General features: G+C 34.4%; 1 protein-coding gene across 9 annotated transcripts in view; it reads left to right on the top strand.

The window, feature by feature from the left end:
• NUP58 (nucleoporin 58) overlaps positions 1–17,462 on the top strand; it is a 48,635-nt gene extending 31,173 nt beyond the window's left edge. For 4 of the 9 annotated variants that reach the window (XM_023756700.1, XM_006092109.3, XM_014458634.2 and 1 more), the window contains 7 exons: positions 1,168–1,247; positions 4,353–4,471; positions 4,904–4,986; positions 6,805–7,006; positions 12,231–12,329; positions 13,856–13,951; positions 15,172–17,462. In XM_023756700.1, coding sequence (XP_023612468.1) covers positions 1,168–1,247; positions 4,353–4,471; positions 4,904–4,986; positions 6,805–7,006; positions 12,231–12,329; positions 13,856–13,951; positions 15,172–15,341 — 849 coding nt within the window. In that variant the 3' untranslated portion in view covers positions 15,342–17,462. Of the gene's footprint in view, positions 1–1,167; positions 1,248–4,352; positions 4,472–4,903; positions 4,987–6,804; positions 7,007–7,418; positions 11,640–12,230; positions 12,330–13,855; positions 13,952–15,171 lie in introns of those variants that run through there. The other 5 variants (XM_014458633.2, XM_023756698.1, XM_014458635.2 and 2 more) reach the window with 5 other exon arrangements.
• Positions 17,463–17,754: the final 292 nt, after the last annotated feature.

The raw sequence follows: 17,754 nt of genomic DNA, 5'->3' as shown, positions 1-17,754 counted from the left end.
GAGTACAAGGTCTGATGAGGCACAAAGGGCTTAAGTGGGTACTTATATCATCTGTTCAGAGTAGGATACCTTTGTGTTGGTTCTTGAAACAAACTTAGGTGTTCCTCAGGCTGGCAGGAAGGAAGGCTAACAAGCATTGGTATGGGGGCATAAAATAGGCATATTTGAGGATCTGCAAGCAGTTTACTAGTAGGAGCACTGAGTATGAGTCTGGGCCTGGCAAAAGTCAGTGCTTAGAGAAGTAGGCAGGGGTCAGAGTTTGAATAGTCTAGACCTCTTCAGGGCATTTGTACCAAGTCAGATAGGATGGAAGAATGAAAATGAGGTGGGAAGAACAGAGACTTAACAGTTCGGCAATAAAATGAGGGCAAGAGGTTGCTACAGGGAATATAAAGATTAAGGTAATATCCTTTAAAAAAAAAGTAAGGGAAACAAGTAGAAGTTGAAAAGTCAGTGAAATGATAAGAATGTGAGGTGTAAGGGGTTAAAACAGAATATTAGCCTTGTATAACAATTAACTAGAAAATAGAAATGGCATTGAGGACCAGCCAAAGGCAATTTAAGAATGGTTGAGTGTGTATGTAAGCTTTAAAAAAATTGGGCTGTCTAGGTTCAGTTCTCAGGTCTTCCAGCTATATGGCCTTGGGCAAATTACTTAATGTCTCTAACTCCATTTTTACATCTGTAAATAGGGTAATATCTAAATTGTAGGGTTATTGAAGATTAACCATGATAAGTAAAGCCTTCAACATAGTACCTGATACATAGTAAGTACCCAGAATATTAACTGCTGCCGTCATCAGCCTCAACATTATTACTACTACCTTGCTTTTTTTACAGTAGTGTTTTCTACATTTGTATTAAAGATTTTTAAATAGTAGCATAGTCTGTTGCTGTGGATAAATTAACTTCATGACTCCTACAGAAATTCATTGTTTTTAAAGTAGATCAGCAGCTCATTATAAACATAAAGTTTGTTAAAAGTATAGTTTGTATTCTTTCGGAAGAGGTTTTAACAACTTATAAATGGGTTTCATCCATACTATGTTCTCACAGCATGAACTTCCAGGAATTACATTGTTTGAAGTTTCAAACCAGAGATAGCTGGTATTTTTAGCCTAACTTTTAACTGGCCCTTTGTTTTCTTTTAAACCTCTGGTATATTAGGAGTTAAAGAATGCTGAAATAGCTTTAAGAACCCAGAAAACACCACCTGGACTCCAACATGAAAATGCAGCTCCTGCTGAGTAAGTTATTGGAATTTTTAAAACAAATGTTTCTTTAAACTTTAAAAATGCAGACCAATATAAACAATATACAGGCTAAGAATTTTTAGTTTACTTTGTAGCAAGCCTGAGTTAATAGGCGCTTTACATGGGTTTTTCCATTTAATTCTCATGTTAACCCTATGAGGGTAGTTTATTATCCTCATTTTATTGAAGGGTAAGTGAAAGTTATACATAGGTAATAAATCTTTAGAAAGAAAAATTAGAAAATGTAGATAAGTAAAATTAAAATTGAAAAAAATCCACCTGGCCCAGCCGAGGTGGCTCAGTGGTTGAATGTCGACCTATGAACCAGGAGGTCACAGGTTTGATTCCCTCTCAGGGCCCATGCCCAGGTTGCAAGCCCGATCCCCTGTAGGGGATGTGCAGGAGGCAGCCAATTAATGATTCTCATCATTGATGTTTCTATCTCCCCCTCTCCCCCCCTCCTTTTTTCCCCTTCTCCTCTTCTCCCCCTCTCCCCTTCCCTCTTCCCCTCACCCTCCCCCTCTCCTTTCCCCTCCCCCTCCCCCTCCCCCTCCTTCTCCCCCTCCCCCTCTCCCTCTCCCTCTCCCTCTCCCTTCCTCTCTGAAATCAATAAAAAATATATATCTTTAAAAAAAATCCACCTGTAATTTCTTCACTCAACTTTTGTATATTCATGTAGTAACCATACATGTGATAAATATAATGTTTCCTTTTTATATCCTTTCGTGTTGCTAGAGATAATGCTAGCTAATAGTTTTCAAATGCTTGCCATATGCCAAGCAGTGTGCGTAGCACTTTATATGCTTTATCTCATTTCCCACAAAACCTCTACAGCTGGTATTATTCCCGTCTTGGGCCTGAGGCACAAAGAGATGAAGTCCTGTGCTTGTAAGTGGTAGAGGTCTGGCTCCTGGTCTCTATTTTTTTTTTTTTTTTACAATTTTTTATTATGATATGTTTTAAAACTTAAAAGTTTCAAGAATGAGACAAAAAAATTCCCATATATCTTCCTTCTAGATTCCCTACATGTTAACATTTTTATTACTTTTGTTCTTTTCTCTCTAAGTATATATACATTTTCCCCCCTGAACCGCTTGAATTATTTGCAGACATGATGCTTTTATGCTTAAGTACTTTAGTGTGTATTTCTTAAACATAAGGATATTATGATCAAAATCAGGAAATTAAGAATGGCAATGATATTTCTGTTGTCTTATTTAGATTAGCATGGGATGTGCTTCCTCGCTGCACTTCCTCTAGTATTTTATTCTTGTGTCTTTTTATTCTGCCATCAGAGCTAGTTTTGAAATGGGTTGAATCGTATCATTTTGCACTGCAAAAAGCTTTCACAGTTCTCAATTTCATATAGAATAATGTTCAGACTGCTTTGCATGCTATTCTTGGTCCCTTTCTATCTTTTCAGCATTCTCTGGTTAAATTTATCAGGACAGTAGTAGTAATTGCATACTCTTTCTATTCTACACTATAGTGTTTTCACATTATAGATATAGGAACTGTAAGTATCTATGTATATAAAAGCCTAAGCAACCATTACAACTGGAACGACTGGTCGCTATGACACACACTGACCACCAGGGTTCAGACGCTTAACATAGGAGCTGCCCCCTGGTGGTCAGTGTGCTTCCACAGCCAACCTCTCCTGGCCGGCCAACCTCCCGTGGTTCCTCTCCCTGGCTGGCAGGCTTTATTGCCCGATCGGGGTGGGCCCCAGGCTGGGACGGGGAACTGGGGGTGGGTGGCAGCGACGCGGTCCCTTTCCCATGGGGGCTGAGGGCCGGCTCCCTCCTTGAGCTGGCGGCCAACCTCTCATTTCCTGTCCTTCCTCACAGCTGGCAGGCCCCAACTGGCCCACCACCTGCCCACTGCAATGGCAGTGCAGCAGCGAGGGAAGGGGGGGGGGGAGGTGGGGAACCGTGCTGTGGCAGCATCAGTGTCTGTTCCTTCCACTCCTGCCCCGGCGACCGTTGCCGCCTCTCCTGGCCCTGCTGGGGCCTTCAGGCCCCGATTGGCCCGGCTCTGATCGCCAGCCAGGCCTAGGGACCCCACCCATGCATGAATTTCGTGCACCGGGCCTCTAGTTTGTTTATAAACTCTGATTAACAATTAAACTTTTTAAAAACTTATTTTAAACTAATTTTAGAATTAGCAAAATACATGCAAAAATGGTAACAAGAAAGAATTTTCTTTTTTCCCTTACTCTGGTCCTCTTAATGTTAACATATTGCATAATTATAGTCTACACTAATAAAAGAGAAACATGCAAATTGGTGTCACCCTTGCTACGCCCACTAGGCAATCAGATGAGTATGCAAATTAACTCAACAAAGATGGCAGTTAATTTGCATACTCAGGCGAGTGGAGCAAAGTCTGAAGACAAGTTTAGGAGGAAGCCAAGCGCTGCAGAAGAGAGTGAAGCTGCGGAGACGGGAGGGAAGCAAGCAGGGCGAAGGAGGCTGGAGGGAAACAAGCAGGGTGGCTGAGGCGGGAGCAAAGCCTGCCTCGGCAAGTTTCGCTCCCTTCTCTGCTTCACTCCGGCCACAGGAATCTTCCTGCAATGGGCCTCTAGTGTAATTATAAGAACACGAAATTAACATTGGCACAAATAATTTAACCAAACTACAGAACTTACTTGAATTTTACTGATTTTTTTCACTAATGTGCTTTTTTGTTCCAGGTACCTATTTCCCACTAATGTACTTTTTCTACACGAGGATTCTATTCATATTGCATTTAGTTGTTACTACTACTTAATCTCTTCCAATCTGTAACAGTTACTCAGTCTTTCCTTGTCTTTGATGACCTTGATACTTTTGGAGAGTATTCAGTTGCTTTTTAGATTATCCCTTAATTGAGGTTTTGTTTTTTTTAATGATTGGAGTAAAAGGATATACATCTATTTTTGATAGCTTATGAGTTTGGATTTTTCAATAATATTTGCACCACTTAAAGATACATTATGTCTCAGACTAACTCAAAGGGCCCTACATCAATGGGCACATGTATTTATTTATTTGGTATTTTGAATATAAAGAAAATAATGTTTTTAAAACTTTGATCTGATTTTATGTTTTTATACAGCTACTTCAGAATCTTGGTTCAGCAGTTTGAGGTACAGCTTCAGCAATACAGACAGCAGATTGAAGAACTAGAAAACCATCTTGCCACTCAAGCAAATAATTCACACATAGCTCCTCAAGGTAACATTCTTTCCGTGTTAATTTTTTTTTTTATAGCACTCTCTTTTGTTTTGTTGTTTGTAGGAGAGAGGTTAAGCTGTTGTTAAACAGTAGATACTCTAAATAGCTACTGTAATTGTCTTAAGCTGCCATACGAAAATTTTCTTAAAAGTCCTTGATTAGATCTTTATTACCTATAAATACAAAATGCATTATTATGAATTATTACAATGCTAACAAGGGCAAAAGTCTTAGGAACTCCTCCCTTCCCCCAGGTTCCTGATATAGACATCCTTCTCTTAGTCTTCTCACTCTGCTATTTTCTTTTATCCATGGAAATACTAATGTAGTTTTTTCCTTTTATACATTAACTATACCAAAAGTTGGACTCAAATAATAGAAAACTAATATTGGTTGTATATATTTGTGTGATAATATAATTTTCTCTTATAGATTTGTCAATGGCTATGCAGAAAATTTATCAGACATTTGTAGCTTTAGCTGCACAACTTCAGTCTATTCATGAAAATGTAAAGGTAAGTTTTTATTGCCAGTTTATTTTTCTGGATATCTAGACCAAGTGGATTATTTATTCATTTGTGGGACAAAAGAATGTTTTGTTTTTAGTATGTTTTTATTGATTTCAGAGAGAGGGAGGGAGAGAGATAGAAACATCAGTGGTGAGAGAGAATCATTGATCTGCTGCCTCCTGTACGCCTCACACCCCAGGCATAGAACCATTTAACCTCCTGGTTCATGGATCAGTGCTCAGTCACTGAGCCACACTGGGCTGAAAACTCTCCTTTTATGACTGTAACATAATAAGACAGATTCACACAAAGCAGCCCCAGATCATGTTGAATAAACTTTACATGAAATTTTGACCTACTCTTTTTTTTAATATTCTCAAAAAACAAAGGATTTTCCGTGATCAGATTTGCTGTTTGCCATTTATTTTCAGCTGCATTAGATTTCTGGACTTCTTCACTTATAGAAATGTAACAAGCAGTGTTTTTTTGTTTTTTTAAATAATATTTTCATGAGACAATTTGTTGAAACAGCCTTAAATTACCTGATCCAGTGAGGCTCAGTGACATTTAACAAAATTAGACATTAATTATGAATTATATAAATCACGGACTGATGTCAGGTTTTTTTTGTGTGTGTGTGTTTTTAAACCAGTTCTTTTCAAGTCTCTAAGGCAGGTCATTCTTTCTGAGTATTTGAAGTAGAACTAAAATTTATGGGCTATTGATACTAAACATTGTGTGGATATGTGCAGAAGAAGGGATGATGGACTTGGGGGAGATCAGTTTTAAAAAGATCTACTTTTCCTCATATTACATTCCCTACTTCTGACTGTATTTTCCCCAATATTCAGTTCTTGGCAGCCCCACCATTATAGAGGCAGGAAAGTCTGAAATTGGAATGTCAACTAGTGACATTCACACAAAAGGAGATGATAGCTCTTAAATACTATAAATAAAAGGATTTGTAAGTGTTCTGTCTGATATAATAAAAAAGCCTAAAATTTATTAATGTCTGCTTAGAACAGGTAGGAAATATAAAAATTCTACATTTCTTCAAAAAGTGGTTTAAAACTGATCTAAATTAGGTTAAACCTTCAGTGAAAGTATTTAATAAGTCTGATGTGAAAAATAATCATTTCTATTCATGGTCTTGAATCAAGGCAGATGCTGCCTTGGGTAAACCAGCCAGTTTATGAACTTGGTAATTTTTCTTTCTTACTCTGAAATTACAAACTCACTCCCCTCCCTCAAGCCCCCCCGCCATTTGGTTACACAAGCTCAACATGAGTCATTTTCATTGCAAAATGTCAAATATTGATAAAGGTCCTCTTTTTACCATCCTAGCTCTCTCTGCTAAGGGACATTATTTTAACATGTGTCACCCAGGCCTTTTAGAAGATGTATTTAACATATACATATATATTTAGTGCTTTTTATTTTCAAGTTTTTTGAATCTAACATTTATCAAAAGGTTGGGCATTGGAGGAGAAAATTTCATGAAAAAATTGGAATATTTAGAATAAAATTTTTAATATCTTAAAGCTTAGCTAACTCATTTTGAAGAAGGCTTCATGAAGCCAGAATACTTTAGGCAGTTTATTGTAAAGATATGAAAAAAATGGGGAAGAAAATATTCAAAGGTGTGTTAGAACTCGAACTTTTCACTTCCCATGCCATGCTTTGCATTACTAGTTTAGTTAGGAGGAATTCATAATATTGACTCTGTCTTTGATCTGTCTTTGCTAACTTATTTCATATATTCATTCACATATTACCGAAGTCAACACAAAACTTGATTAACCTTTTCTTTATTCATTCTTGTAGGTGCTCAAGGAACAGTACCTTGGCTACAGAAAGATGTTCTTGGGGGATGCTGTAGATGTGTTTGAAGCCAGGCGAGCAGAAGTCAAGAAGTGGCAGAATGCCCCCCGAGTTACTACTGGACCCACCCCTTTCAGCACCATTCCAAATGCAGCAGCTGTAGCCATGGCTGCAACACTTACACAGCAGCAACAGCCTGCTACAGGTCTGAATGCATTCAAGTTATAGCTTCTTACTGTTAAAATGCAGACATTTATGTGCATTTTTATGTCTTCCTTGTGTTAGCACTGAAGAAATTTCTATGAATACAATACAGTCTAAAAATTGTGATGGACACACTTATAATCATACATGATAAAAAAAACGCAGGGTAGTCTTAGCAATAATTATATAGCAATGAGATACTGAATATTGTGAATTTACTTAATGTTATTTGCTGTATTGCTATAAATACCCTTTAGAACATGGTGTTTCACTACTGAATTACATTTAGAAGTAATAGATTCTAAAATCGTGATTGTATCATTTGTTGTTTTAAAGTCAGATAATCCAGCCATACATTGCAGTTTTCATGTATGATACTGATAGATGGTGCATTCTTATTTCTTCCTACATAGTGATTACAGAATACTGACATTCAGGATGAAGTGTGTTTTTATTGACTCAAGGTGTGTTGAAGGCCAATAGTTTTGTTTGTATGTATAATGATAAGAAAGAATACAGGCCTTCTAAATCAAATTTGGAAGAAAGTATATGCTAGACTTGTTTGTACCTTTTCAAAATGAACAAAGAAAAAGCAAGAGCAGGAAAAAGATGTTTCGAGATGCTCTGTATTGCACATTAAGAAATGTGAATAGAAAGTTGAGCAGATATAAGTCATTGGTGAGATACTGGAATGTAGATTATTTTAGTCCTTGGTATAATTCCACTTGTTACGAGAGAATCGTATTTGTGGTCAGTTCTGCAGTGTTCAGTTTGGTCCTGTGTCTTTCGGAGATTGCTACTTGTCTTTTCTCCTGCAGTTCCTTTTTTGGTAGGCTTGAAGTTCAATATAGAAAAATATAGTCTTAATGGATATTGACTTTTTTTTTTACTCATTCATACATTTTTTAGTAATGCCTACTATTCTGTAGCATGTATCCTTCTGAGAGTTTCATATAGTCCAGGAATAAATTATAGTACAAGATAAGTAAAAAAAAAAACCAAAAAACGTAGATTGCATTCATGCTGCCTCTACAGGGAAGCATTCTCTGTTTCTCATTATTGGCAGTTTAAAAAATTGTTCTTCACATTTGGAGATGACAGAATTGACTTCTCATCAGTAAACAGCTGCTGATGGATTTACGCCAAGTCCTCTGCATTCCATGGCTGGACCCATGTGAATAGTGGCTCACAGGAGCACTGTATAGTAGTTCTCTAGCTGGCTGGAAGGTAGGGTTGTATTCTCAAATTATGGAGAAAAAAGTCATTTTGGGATTGAATCCCTATCCCATAATTAGGATCCTAACTTCTCATGATTCTTTAACCAATTAATCAGACCAACCATAGTCCCAATTTACTTTTTAGAACCAATATCAGTCCTAAAATAGATCAGATAAGCATAGGTTTGGGTAAGTGTTCCTTGCACATAAAGGATTTCCATTCTAAGTTAGAGAGGTTTGTAGGTTTTCACTCATACATTTTGGGCTTATGAATATATGAAGATATATGTTCATTTCTCTAAATATGAGTGCCTATTATGTGCTAGGTTCTGGCAGTATTATAGGTATGGTCTTTGCTTTCTGTGGTGATGGCGAATATAGCTTAATTTAGAGTAATCATGTTGAGGAGCCTTTTTCTCATTTGCTTTAATTTTGTGACTTTTGTCAGACTTTGGGGGAACTGGCTGTTTTCTCTGTTCCCTGCAGTTTTGAAACCCACATAAGATTTTTTAATCAGGTGGTAGGGATTGCAATTTATCAACCTAAAAAGTCTTGCAGTGTTTTCATTTTGAGTTGTATGAATTTTTAGAACTGAGAAGCTGAACAATCATAACAGTTTTTCATTTTGTCTTCTCTTTTCCCCTTTGGTTTTTTTAAAGATCTACCAGGCTCCATAGTCCATTCTTTTATGATTTCTCCCCATTTAGATGTTAGTTATTTTAGTCATGCCACCACTGTAGCAAGATTTATGTAGTCTGTTAGATTTGTATTTATTTTACACCCTGTTTAGAAACAACTCTATTAATTACATTATGCAAATGACTTATTCCTTATGTCCTATGACTTCGATGAAATCTTTTTAAATACCAGTAACAGATTTTAAAAATGATCTAGATGAAGCTAGGTAAAGCTTGTGTGCTATTTTTATATATCACTGTTGATCTGTACAAGATTTGAGTTGTTAGAGGCAGTTTGCTTTTATTTGCATATGGAATCTTGACTTCATTAATGTAAAAAAGCAGCTAGCTTCTTGGGCTACTACCTTCTGAAGGTGGTGTGTGGTCTTTCTTGGATGTGGAGGTATGCACTTAAGTGACTTCTTGATCATTCTTCGATGTTTTTTAATGAAGATGTAATAGGACAGACTTGTGTGATTTATGCTTATTGCTTCTGAAGTCTGAAGAGAATTGTTGAAAAACCAGCAGGCTATTTATGTATGAAATAAGCATGAATACATGGGTAAATTACATGTTGGTAGAGCTTGAGTACACTTTTCCACCCACCAGTATTTCTGAAGCCTCTTTAAAAGCTTAAAATTTACATTAGGCTTTTTCAGTATAATTTTAACTTAGGGTAGATCGTTTTAAGCTAATGTGCTGGGGTTAAGTTTTGCTGTTGTGTTTTGACACTTTTAAAAGTTCTTGATGTTTACATAAATAAGACTTTTCTCATGTGACTTAGCTGCTGTTTTCAAGGAGTACTGAGATGTTTTGGTAGGAATTCCTACTTTCCAGCTTTTAGTGTAGGTTTGGACATTTAAGATGTAGTGTTAAATAGGAAACTAAGTATTTTGTTTTAGTTTCCTGTGGTTTTATGATTTTTTGTTGTATTTAATAACCAAAGGAACATTCCCCATTAAATCAGTAAGGGAAGTTTTTCAAATTGGGGAAAAGGCATTTTTTGTTTTTTTAAGAAATACTATTATTTTAAGATATGACTTATTTTAGAATATGACCAAACTAATTACATTAGCTATTTTTGAGTGGTCTGAAAATTATTAAAAATTTTAGCACTTTAGTTCTTTTCCTGTGAATGCAATTTTACTTTTTAAAGGGTAGAACTTATTCTGGAAAATATGAATTAACAGTATTAAATTGATTTTGTTGTGTGTGAGTATATTATACCGTAACTTTTGTAAAATGTTACTCTACATGAAGATTTCACTTTGGGCGATCATTGGAATATATTACTACTAACTTGGTTTTGTTTATGGCACTAAAGAGCCTCTCATTGAATGAGTATTCAGATTTCGAAACGGACTTCTTGAATTGTTTACGTAACTTTTGCCTGAAGGATTTAGATTCTGCTTTCTAATAGTGAAACTAATTTATATGCTGGCCAGAGTATAATATATATGCTAATACTTTGGCATGGGAGATATTTATTATGAGTCTTTAACTATTAAAAATGTTATACATTTGCCTACTAGTTTTATAAATAATGTTGCCTTCAGAATTTGTGTGAAGGTACAAAACTCAAAATATCATGTACCTGTTGTGCAATGGAAAGTCTTGTCATCATTAGAGTTCTTCATTACCTACATCCTGAATATCGATGATTAGAGTTGCTCTTAAAAATAGACCCTGTCTCAATAAAAAGCATGCTATTTGAGTAACTCTTATGACTTGTAGGACTGAGGGCTGTGGTGTGCATTATTCTCTAGGGTCTTCCACCAGCAGTGCCTCCTATTAATATGTGACACTTAAGTCTCTCAGTGTTAAAGAAACTGGACATGTGTTTTCTACATAGTATTTTTGTTAGAAATAAGAAATTAATATGCTTAGTTTCTTTTTCCTGTAGTAACATTTTACAAAAGAGCTGCTTGTCAAGTATTTTAGTCTCAAATTGATCTCAAACTGGGTGTAAAAATTTTAATCTTTTTTAAATTTATTTTTTAATAGTAGTATGAGAACTCTGGCTGCTGTTAGTTCTTATTCTTTGTTTTCTGGGTGGAAGCTATTTGAAAAGTCCAGTTTTTGTCCCAGTGTAGCAAAATGTAGTTCTTCAGGTTTTTTTTTAATGCTTTATAATTTACACTACCTTTTGAATATACAAACCTCATTCATTGAACAACTTGAAGGCTTTGAATTCTTTGAAAATTTTAAATTTCAATCTGTATATTACTTTGGCAGATCCCCCAACTTTGAGATGCACTGATCACTGTGCTTGAAAAAGACAAGACTGAAGATTGTACTATGAAATTTATTGAATAGTTTTCATAAATTATTTATCAAATGAGAGATTTTTAGATTTTTGTAGTCTGCTTAGTTTTAAAAGTATATAGTTAAAATGAGAGGCAAGTTTGATGCTATTCTTGCCAAACAAACTCAGCTAAAATCTTTCAAGTAACAAATGGGAAAAGGATGACTAATCGTTCTGCATCTGAGTACATTTTCCAAAATGTTGGAAAGAAATTTCTGAATTGAAATCTTGAATGTATTGAATCTGTCAAGGTACACAGCAGTGCCTTTGTAAATGTTCATTATCTATCTTATTTAATCAGGTGATAAGTGGTGTAATGTAGCACAGAGCTTAACAATAGGACTTAATTATCACTTTTTGTGAACAATTTGGAATTGTCATGTTACTGTGTAATTGATTTGCTTTAAAATGAACAATAAATTTAATAAAATAAAACATTGTCTTGTTTTTTATCTACTTATTGTATATATATGATTTATATTTCATAAAAAAAATCATGCCTAGTTTTTGGGTACTTACTCTTATGAAGTAACATGATAGTTTTGCCATGTTAGCCTCAGTCTCTTTTGATCAATTGAGACTTGACTCTAATGGTAAGGAGCTTGTTTGCAAAAGAAAAAAAGTAAAAATCCTTTACTGATTATACCAACTAATTTTATCAGAAAGCAAGTGGGGAGATCTAAAATAATTCTAAAAGTAAAACTATGAAAGAACTATAATTTACAATACATTAAAGATTTCAAATTATTTAGCAGGTTAAACTAACATTCATCTTTCAATGCAGTAAACCTCTTAATTGTCTAGTGTGAACAAGTTAATTAAAAAAATTTGGGGGGTAAGTAAATCAGTTGAGACAGATAAATTAGGCTGGGGAGACATCCTGAAAACTAAGTTTTAGCAAATAGAATTTGTTTAAAGTTATTACTGTTCATTTTAAAAACAATTTCTTAAACTTTAATCTTGAAAGAGTAAGGCAAATTTGTTTTATCCCCCCTCCCGTTTTTTATTTTTTATTTTTTATACCAGGGCCACAGCCATCTCTGGGAGTTAGTTTTGGAACGCCATTCGGCTCAGGTATTGGCACTGGCTTGCAATCAAGTGGCTTAGGTTCTTCAAACCTTGGAGGTACACTTTAACTTTTCTAATAATTGCATTACACTATTATACATTTGAATTGATACCAGCCTGTAAAAAATTTCTAAGAGGATCTACTATTTTGGAAGTTAAGTTTCCATCTGCCAAAAACAATTCTCCAAACATAATCTGTGCTGTATAGTATTAGACTTAGAACCTAAGAAATCATTTTATCTGTGAATAGTGAATATTAAAAAGCATTAAAATTAAATGGCAGGGATGTTCTTATATTCAAAGCAATATGCTAAAATGTGAACTTGAAAATTATTTAGTTTCAATAAATTTAACTTAAAATTAGTAGTCTTAACATCAGTTTGGAGTTCAAACTACTGGATATACGGTCACCTAATCATTATCTTTTTCTGAAAATGGACATTTTAAATGGGGAAATAATTTTATTGTAATTTGAACAGCTCAACTTTTGGTATATTTGCCTGTGTACATATTTGTATACATAGCAATTGTATTTATTTTAATAGTTTCATAAGTTAATTCTAATTAGTAAGGTAAGTCTGCAAAAATATGCTAAATACAAATGCATTCATAATTACCTGATCTGGATGATTAAAAGTTGATTGTGTTTTATGGAGCACATTGCCATATAATGAATAAGGTTCCATTATTTCCACTAAACTATACATCTCATAAGAGGGGAAGTTTATAAGCTATTATGGCTTTATATAATAGACCTTATTAGGAATTACTAGAATTATGACAGCATAATTCTTACTATTTATAATCCAATTTGCCATCAGTAAGAGGCAGTAAGACTATCAAACTCAATATTTTAGAGAAGCTATTGTAAAGTAACCTAAAAAGAATTTGAATTTTATTTTTAAGCACTTGGCGTTTAGGAGAGTAAAAACGAGTCTTCTAGCAAAATCTCTTGGAATTTATATAATGAAAAATATTTTTTTATTTAAATTGTGAGTGTCCTATTACTAAGACAAAACATGATGCTTCCACTCCCTTTTTCTCATTGTTACATTGGTTGATGCCATGGCAACAGCCTCCTATTGATTATTATGTAGTTATGCAGTTTTTCAATGGCAGAGGTTCTTAAGTGAAAATGTTTGGGTAAAAAAGCAGAGTAAAATCACCATTGCAGTACTCTGTGTTTAAATTACTGTGGATGTCATGCTTATTATAAATTTAGCCTTTTTGTTTCCTTCAAAATGAAATATCCCCAAGTAGATCTGTTTATTTCTGTTTGACTGAAATCATGCTTGAATGATTACTAAAATTTCTAGTTCATTTGGAAGGATCTTGTTTTTTAAAAATTACAAATGGGTCATAAACTTAGTCTAAATACATATAAATGTTTTATTTCAGGGTTAATCTGGTTCTTTCCCAAGAAGTTTTATGCAAAGGAGTAAATAGCAGATATCCTTCATAAGGCCATGTGTTTCAACACTGTATTTATTAGACCGTTTGATAATTTGGGGTTTTACTTGTTAGTATCCTTTAAACCTGTGTTTTACATGCCGTTGTATATTTCTCTATTGCCCTTCCACTAGGATTTGGAACTAGCTCTGGTTTTGGATGCAGCACCACAGGGGCCTCCACATTTGGATTTGGAACAACAAATAAACCCTCAGGAAGTCTTAGTGCAGGTTTGTGTGTTTCAGCCTGAATTTCAGACAAATTTAATGGTGCAAAGTATTTAATTTAAAAGCATAAGTATTGTTATTTCCAATATCCAAAAAAGATCCCTGGCTTAGTTTCTGTTCTCTGGATGAAGTATGCAAGCCTAACCATATAGCTTTATTTCATAAGCTAAATCTCAGGTTTATAAAATATTTCTAACAACACTTAACTAGTTTGATAAAATAAATAAGTATATCTTATCTTAACTAAGTAAGAGATTCTTTGAACCCAAAGACTAGCTTCATGGTTAAACAGTTTTCTTCATTATTATAAAAATGAACCCATTTGGGTTTAAGTTTTAACTCAGTTTTTATCATTCATTCAGGAGAATGATTTTTCTTCCAAAGAGATCTTCTTTAGTTATTACATTCCATCTTACAATTGGGTTCTTTGTTCGTTATTTGAAGTAGATATAATCTTCTCTAACTCTTCTGGTAGAAAACTACAAACACCGTCTACTTTGCATTTTCTCTGTATTTGTAAATAATGACTTATTTAAATGTGCAGCGTTCAGGGATAAAAAATAGGTCTAAATTAATGATGTAATGCCAGTTAAATTTTGTTGAAATTGAGGAGATTTGAAGGAAATTCTGTTTAATATTAAGTAGCGTCTAAAATCAACAGTTTCAACAGAGGAAGATAGTAGAGTTCAGTGGTATCAGAATTATAAGTATGTTAACTAGACAGTAATAGTACTTGCTCTTAATTACACAGGGCTCTTATAAAATTAAAACAATAGGTATTACTCTTTGGTATATTACTTGTCCTAAAACTTGTGTGTTGTTGTTTTCTTAGAGGACTTAAAATTGCAAGGGTGGGTCCAGAGGTTGTGAAAGTATCTTTAACATGTTGATAAAATGTTTCTGGAGGAACTGAGAAGGAAGGCACCTTGGCATATTGAATTCCCAGGAAAGTGGCAGCTTGAAGTCTGCAGATTTTAGTTATTTGCGCTAACACTTCTTTTTTGACCTGGATGGTTAAACTTCTGTCCCTAATGGTGCCACTTAACTATTTGCTAAGTTGTTTTCTTATAAAATTTTATGTTAGAAATTTAGGGCCATATGATAGGTACTATTTCTATAGATTATATATTCTTGTAGCTAGAACTTTGCCTCTCATCCTCACTTTTTATATTTGTTTTTGTGACTTAACTTCTGATATGAATATTCTTTTCCCTAAACATAAGGCTTTGGCAGCTCAAGTACATCTGGGTTTAACTTCAGCAATCCTGGCATCACGGCATCAGCTGGTTTGACATTTGGGGTGTCCAATCCTGCCTCTGCAGGTTTTGGAACAGGAGGACAACTCCTTCAGTTGAAGAAACCTCCAGCTGGAAACAAAAGAGGAAAAAGATAAACATATGGGTAGATGTGTTGGGAGAATCCATTGCACCGTCATTTATTCTGAGTCTATTTTTCTAAAATTGATGCAGTAATTTAATTGCATCCCAAGATATTTCTAAAGTTTTGATATTTTTCCCTACTCTGGAATTTTAACTTTGTTCTGATTTGCCCTGTTAAACTTCTTTTTTCTTGTGAATTTGAAACCCAGTTGTATATTTTTCTTTATTTTGATTCTCAGTATACGAAATGTTCTGATTACATCGCTGGTTGGTAAAACCTATTTAACCTAGTGTTGATAGCAATGTTTTTGTTGATACAGTTTACATTATGTGAATATATGCACATGTGTTTCTTATATAGGTGGTATGAACTCTAGGACCGAATCAGTTGGTTTCTTGATAAAGGTCTTTTGAACTACACTGCAGGGCATCTTGTGAATATGTATATAAATCTATACAGAATACACACAATTGTGTGTGTGTGCATATAAAATATATATTTACAGACCTACAACTTTTGCCTCAGACTGTTCCCCTTTTCTAAGGGTATTCCATTTTTCACCTTTGCAGCTTCAAATTCTCAGTGCTTGTAGAATGATGAGCTAGAGGTATCAGGTCATTGCAGTTATTTGCTTAAAGACTTAATGAAATGGTTACTGTTGTAAATATTTGACCTACTCAACTTCATTGCCCCTAGTCTTTTCCATACTCATTTCCCACCTTAACCTTTAACAGCTACTCTAGATGAGGAATGCTGTAAAATTTGTTGAACATATTTTAACAGATTTTATTATCCTATATCTTCTCATATTGCTATATGAGATGTTTTTTCATATCTGAAATGAACCTTCAAGAGCATATTTGAACTCCAGACTGGTGTTCTGGGAGCAAAGAGCTATTAAGCCAAATTGATTCTATGCAGGTGAAGGATGCACTATGATTTTAGTGGCAACTTTTCTAGCTATTCCAATACAGAGTTCTTTCCTATAGGGCTATTGACATTGACACCAAATGGAGTGGCTCATCAGCCTCTTAATGTCTTAAGTAAGTGCTTAATTTGGAATAGAGAAACAATATATTTTAAGAAAAAAAAAGTATTCTTTGTAGCAATTATAAACTATCCCCTGTTTTAACAGCTCCAGGTAATAACACATAGGCGTGTCAGATTGCATCTGTGTAATATTTGTCTATATTAGTACTAGTGACATAGAGTGGGTGAAATGAGAGCCCTTGGAAAGAGAATGGCCTTAGCCATGATTTCAGACAGAAACCATTAGGTAGACCTATGTAGCTGTCAATTACAGTTTTCAGACGGGATGTAAACATGGAATTTCATTGAAAATAATTTAATTTTTTATATAGAAGGTTTTGTACATACTGTGCATCAAGCGAATATTTTCAGAAGCATTTCACCGAGGTACCTTTTTTCTAAAATAGATATTGCATAAATGTGTGTGTATACATACATGCATGCACACACAAACACACACACTTTTAGTATAATGTTGGGTTTGATTATAAAAGTGTTGTCAAATCTGTTTTATTTATCCACATATAGCAACGATTGGCTTTTTGGAATTTAAATTTTTTGCACCTTGATGCATTAAAATAAGGAAAATGCTTTGTTTCTAAGCTCTAATAAATGCTTTGTTTTTATTTTTGCACACTTCTCTAATACTGCAATCCCTAAAACCAGGTTTTGGGGGCAGTTAGGAAAATGTGATTTTGTGTTTTCAATTACTGTCAGAATTAAATATGCAATTAGAATAAACATTTTCTTAAAGGATATTGCGTTTTACTGCAAAAATCTGAATATTTACATTTCTTGTTTTTTTTCTTTATATATTTTACATTTTAATGTGCTGAACCACTGGAAATTTGTAACAGATCAGTTTATGATAGAAGTTTAAACATGTCATTGTCTCCATTGTCTTCACTTTGTCCAGAGCCTGTCATTGAGTAAACAATAAAATGTATTGTGTCAGTTGCTTTGAATCTTTGCAGGTGTTAGTAGTTCTTAATATGTAATTTTCTCATTGTTTCTCTTTTATTCTCTTTGGTTGTTTTTTAGTGTTTTCACAGAATTGTAATCTTGCCTTAAAAATGTACTAATAAAGACTGAATACAGAAAGTAAGTTTGAGTAAAAAGTAAAAGTCCCCTTCAACCCCGAGGCCCTGATTCCACTTTGTTCCCCAGAGTATTCACTCCTTAATGGTTTGGCATATATTCTTTTAGACTCTTTCAGAACATGTATACAAATGTTATTCTAGTTCTCTTCTTTCCTCTCTCATTTTCTCATTCTCTTATTTTTCTTTTTTAACAAGTGGGTTAAAAATCTGTGTATTCTGTGACTTGCTTTTTTCCCCTTCTAATGCTATATCATAAACTTTTGTTCCTGTCCTTGCAGATTTATTTTTTATGTACTA

This window comes from Myotis lucifugus, unplaced genomic scaffold, assembly GCF_000147115.1.
Source record: "Myotis lucifugus unplaced genomic scaffold, Myoluc2.0 scaffold_98, whole genome shotgun sequence".
In the NCBI taxonomy this organism is placed as follows: Eukaryota; Metazoa; Chordata; class Mammalia; order Chiroptera; family Vespertilionidae; genus Myotis; species Myotis lucifugus.
The sequence above is the reverse complement of the archived record's forward strand: the minus strand, read 5'-3'. Positions and strand labels throughout refer to the sequence as shown.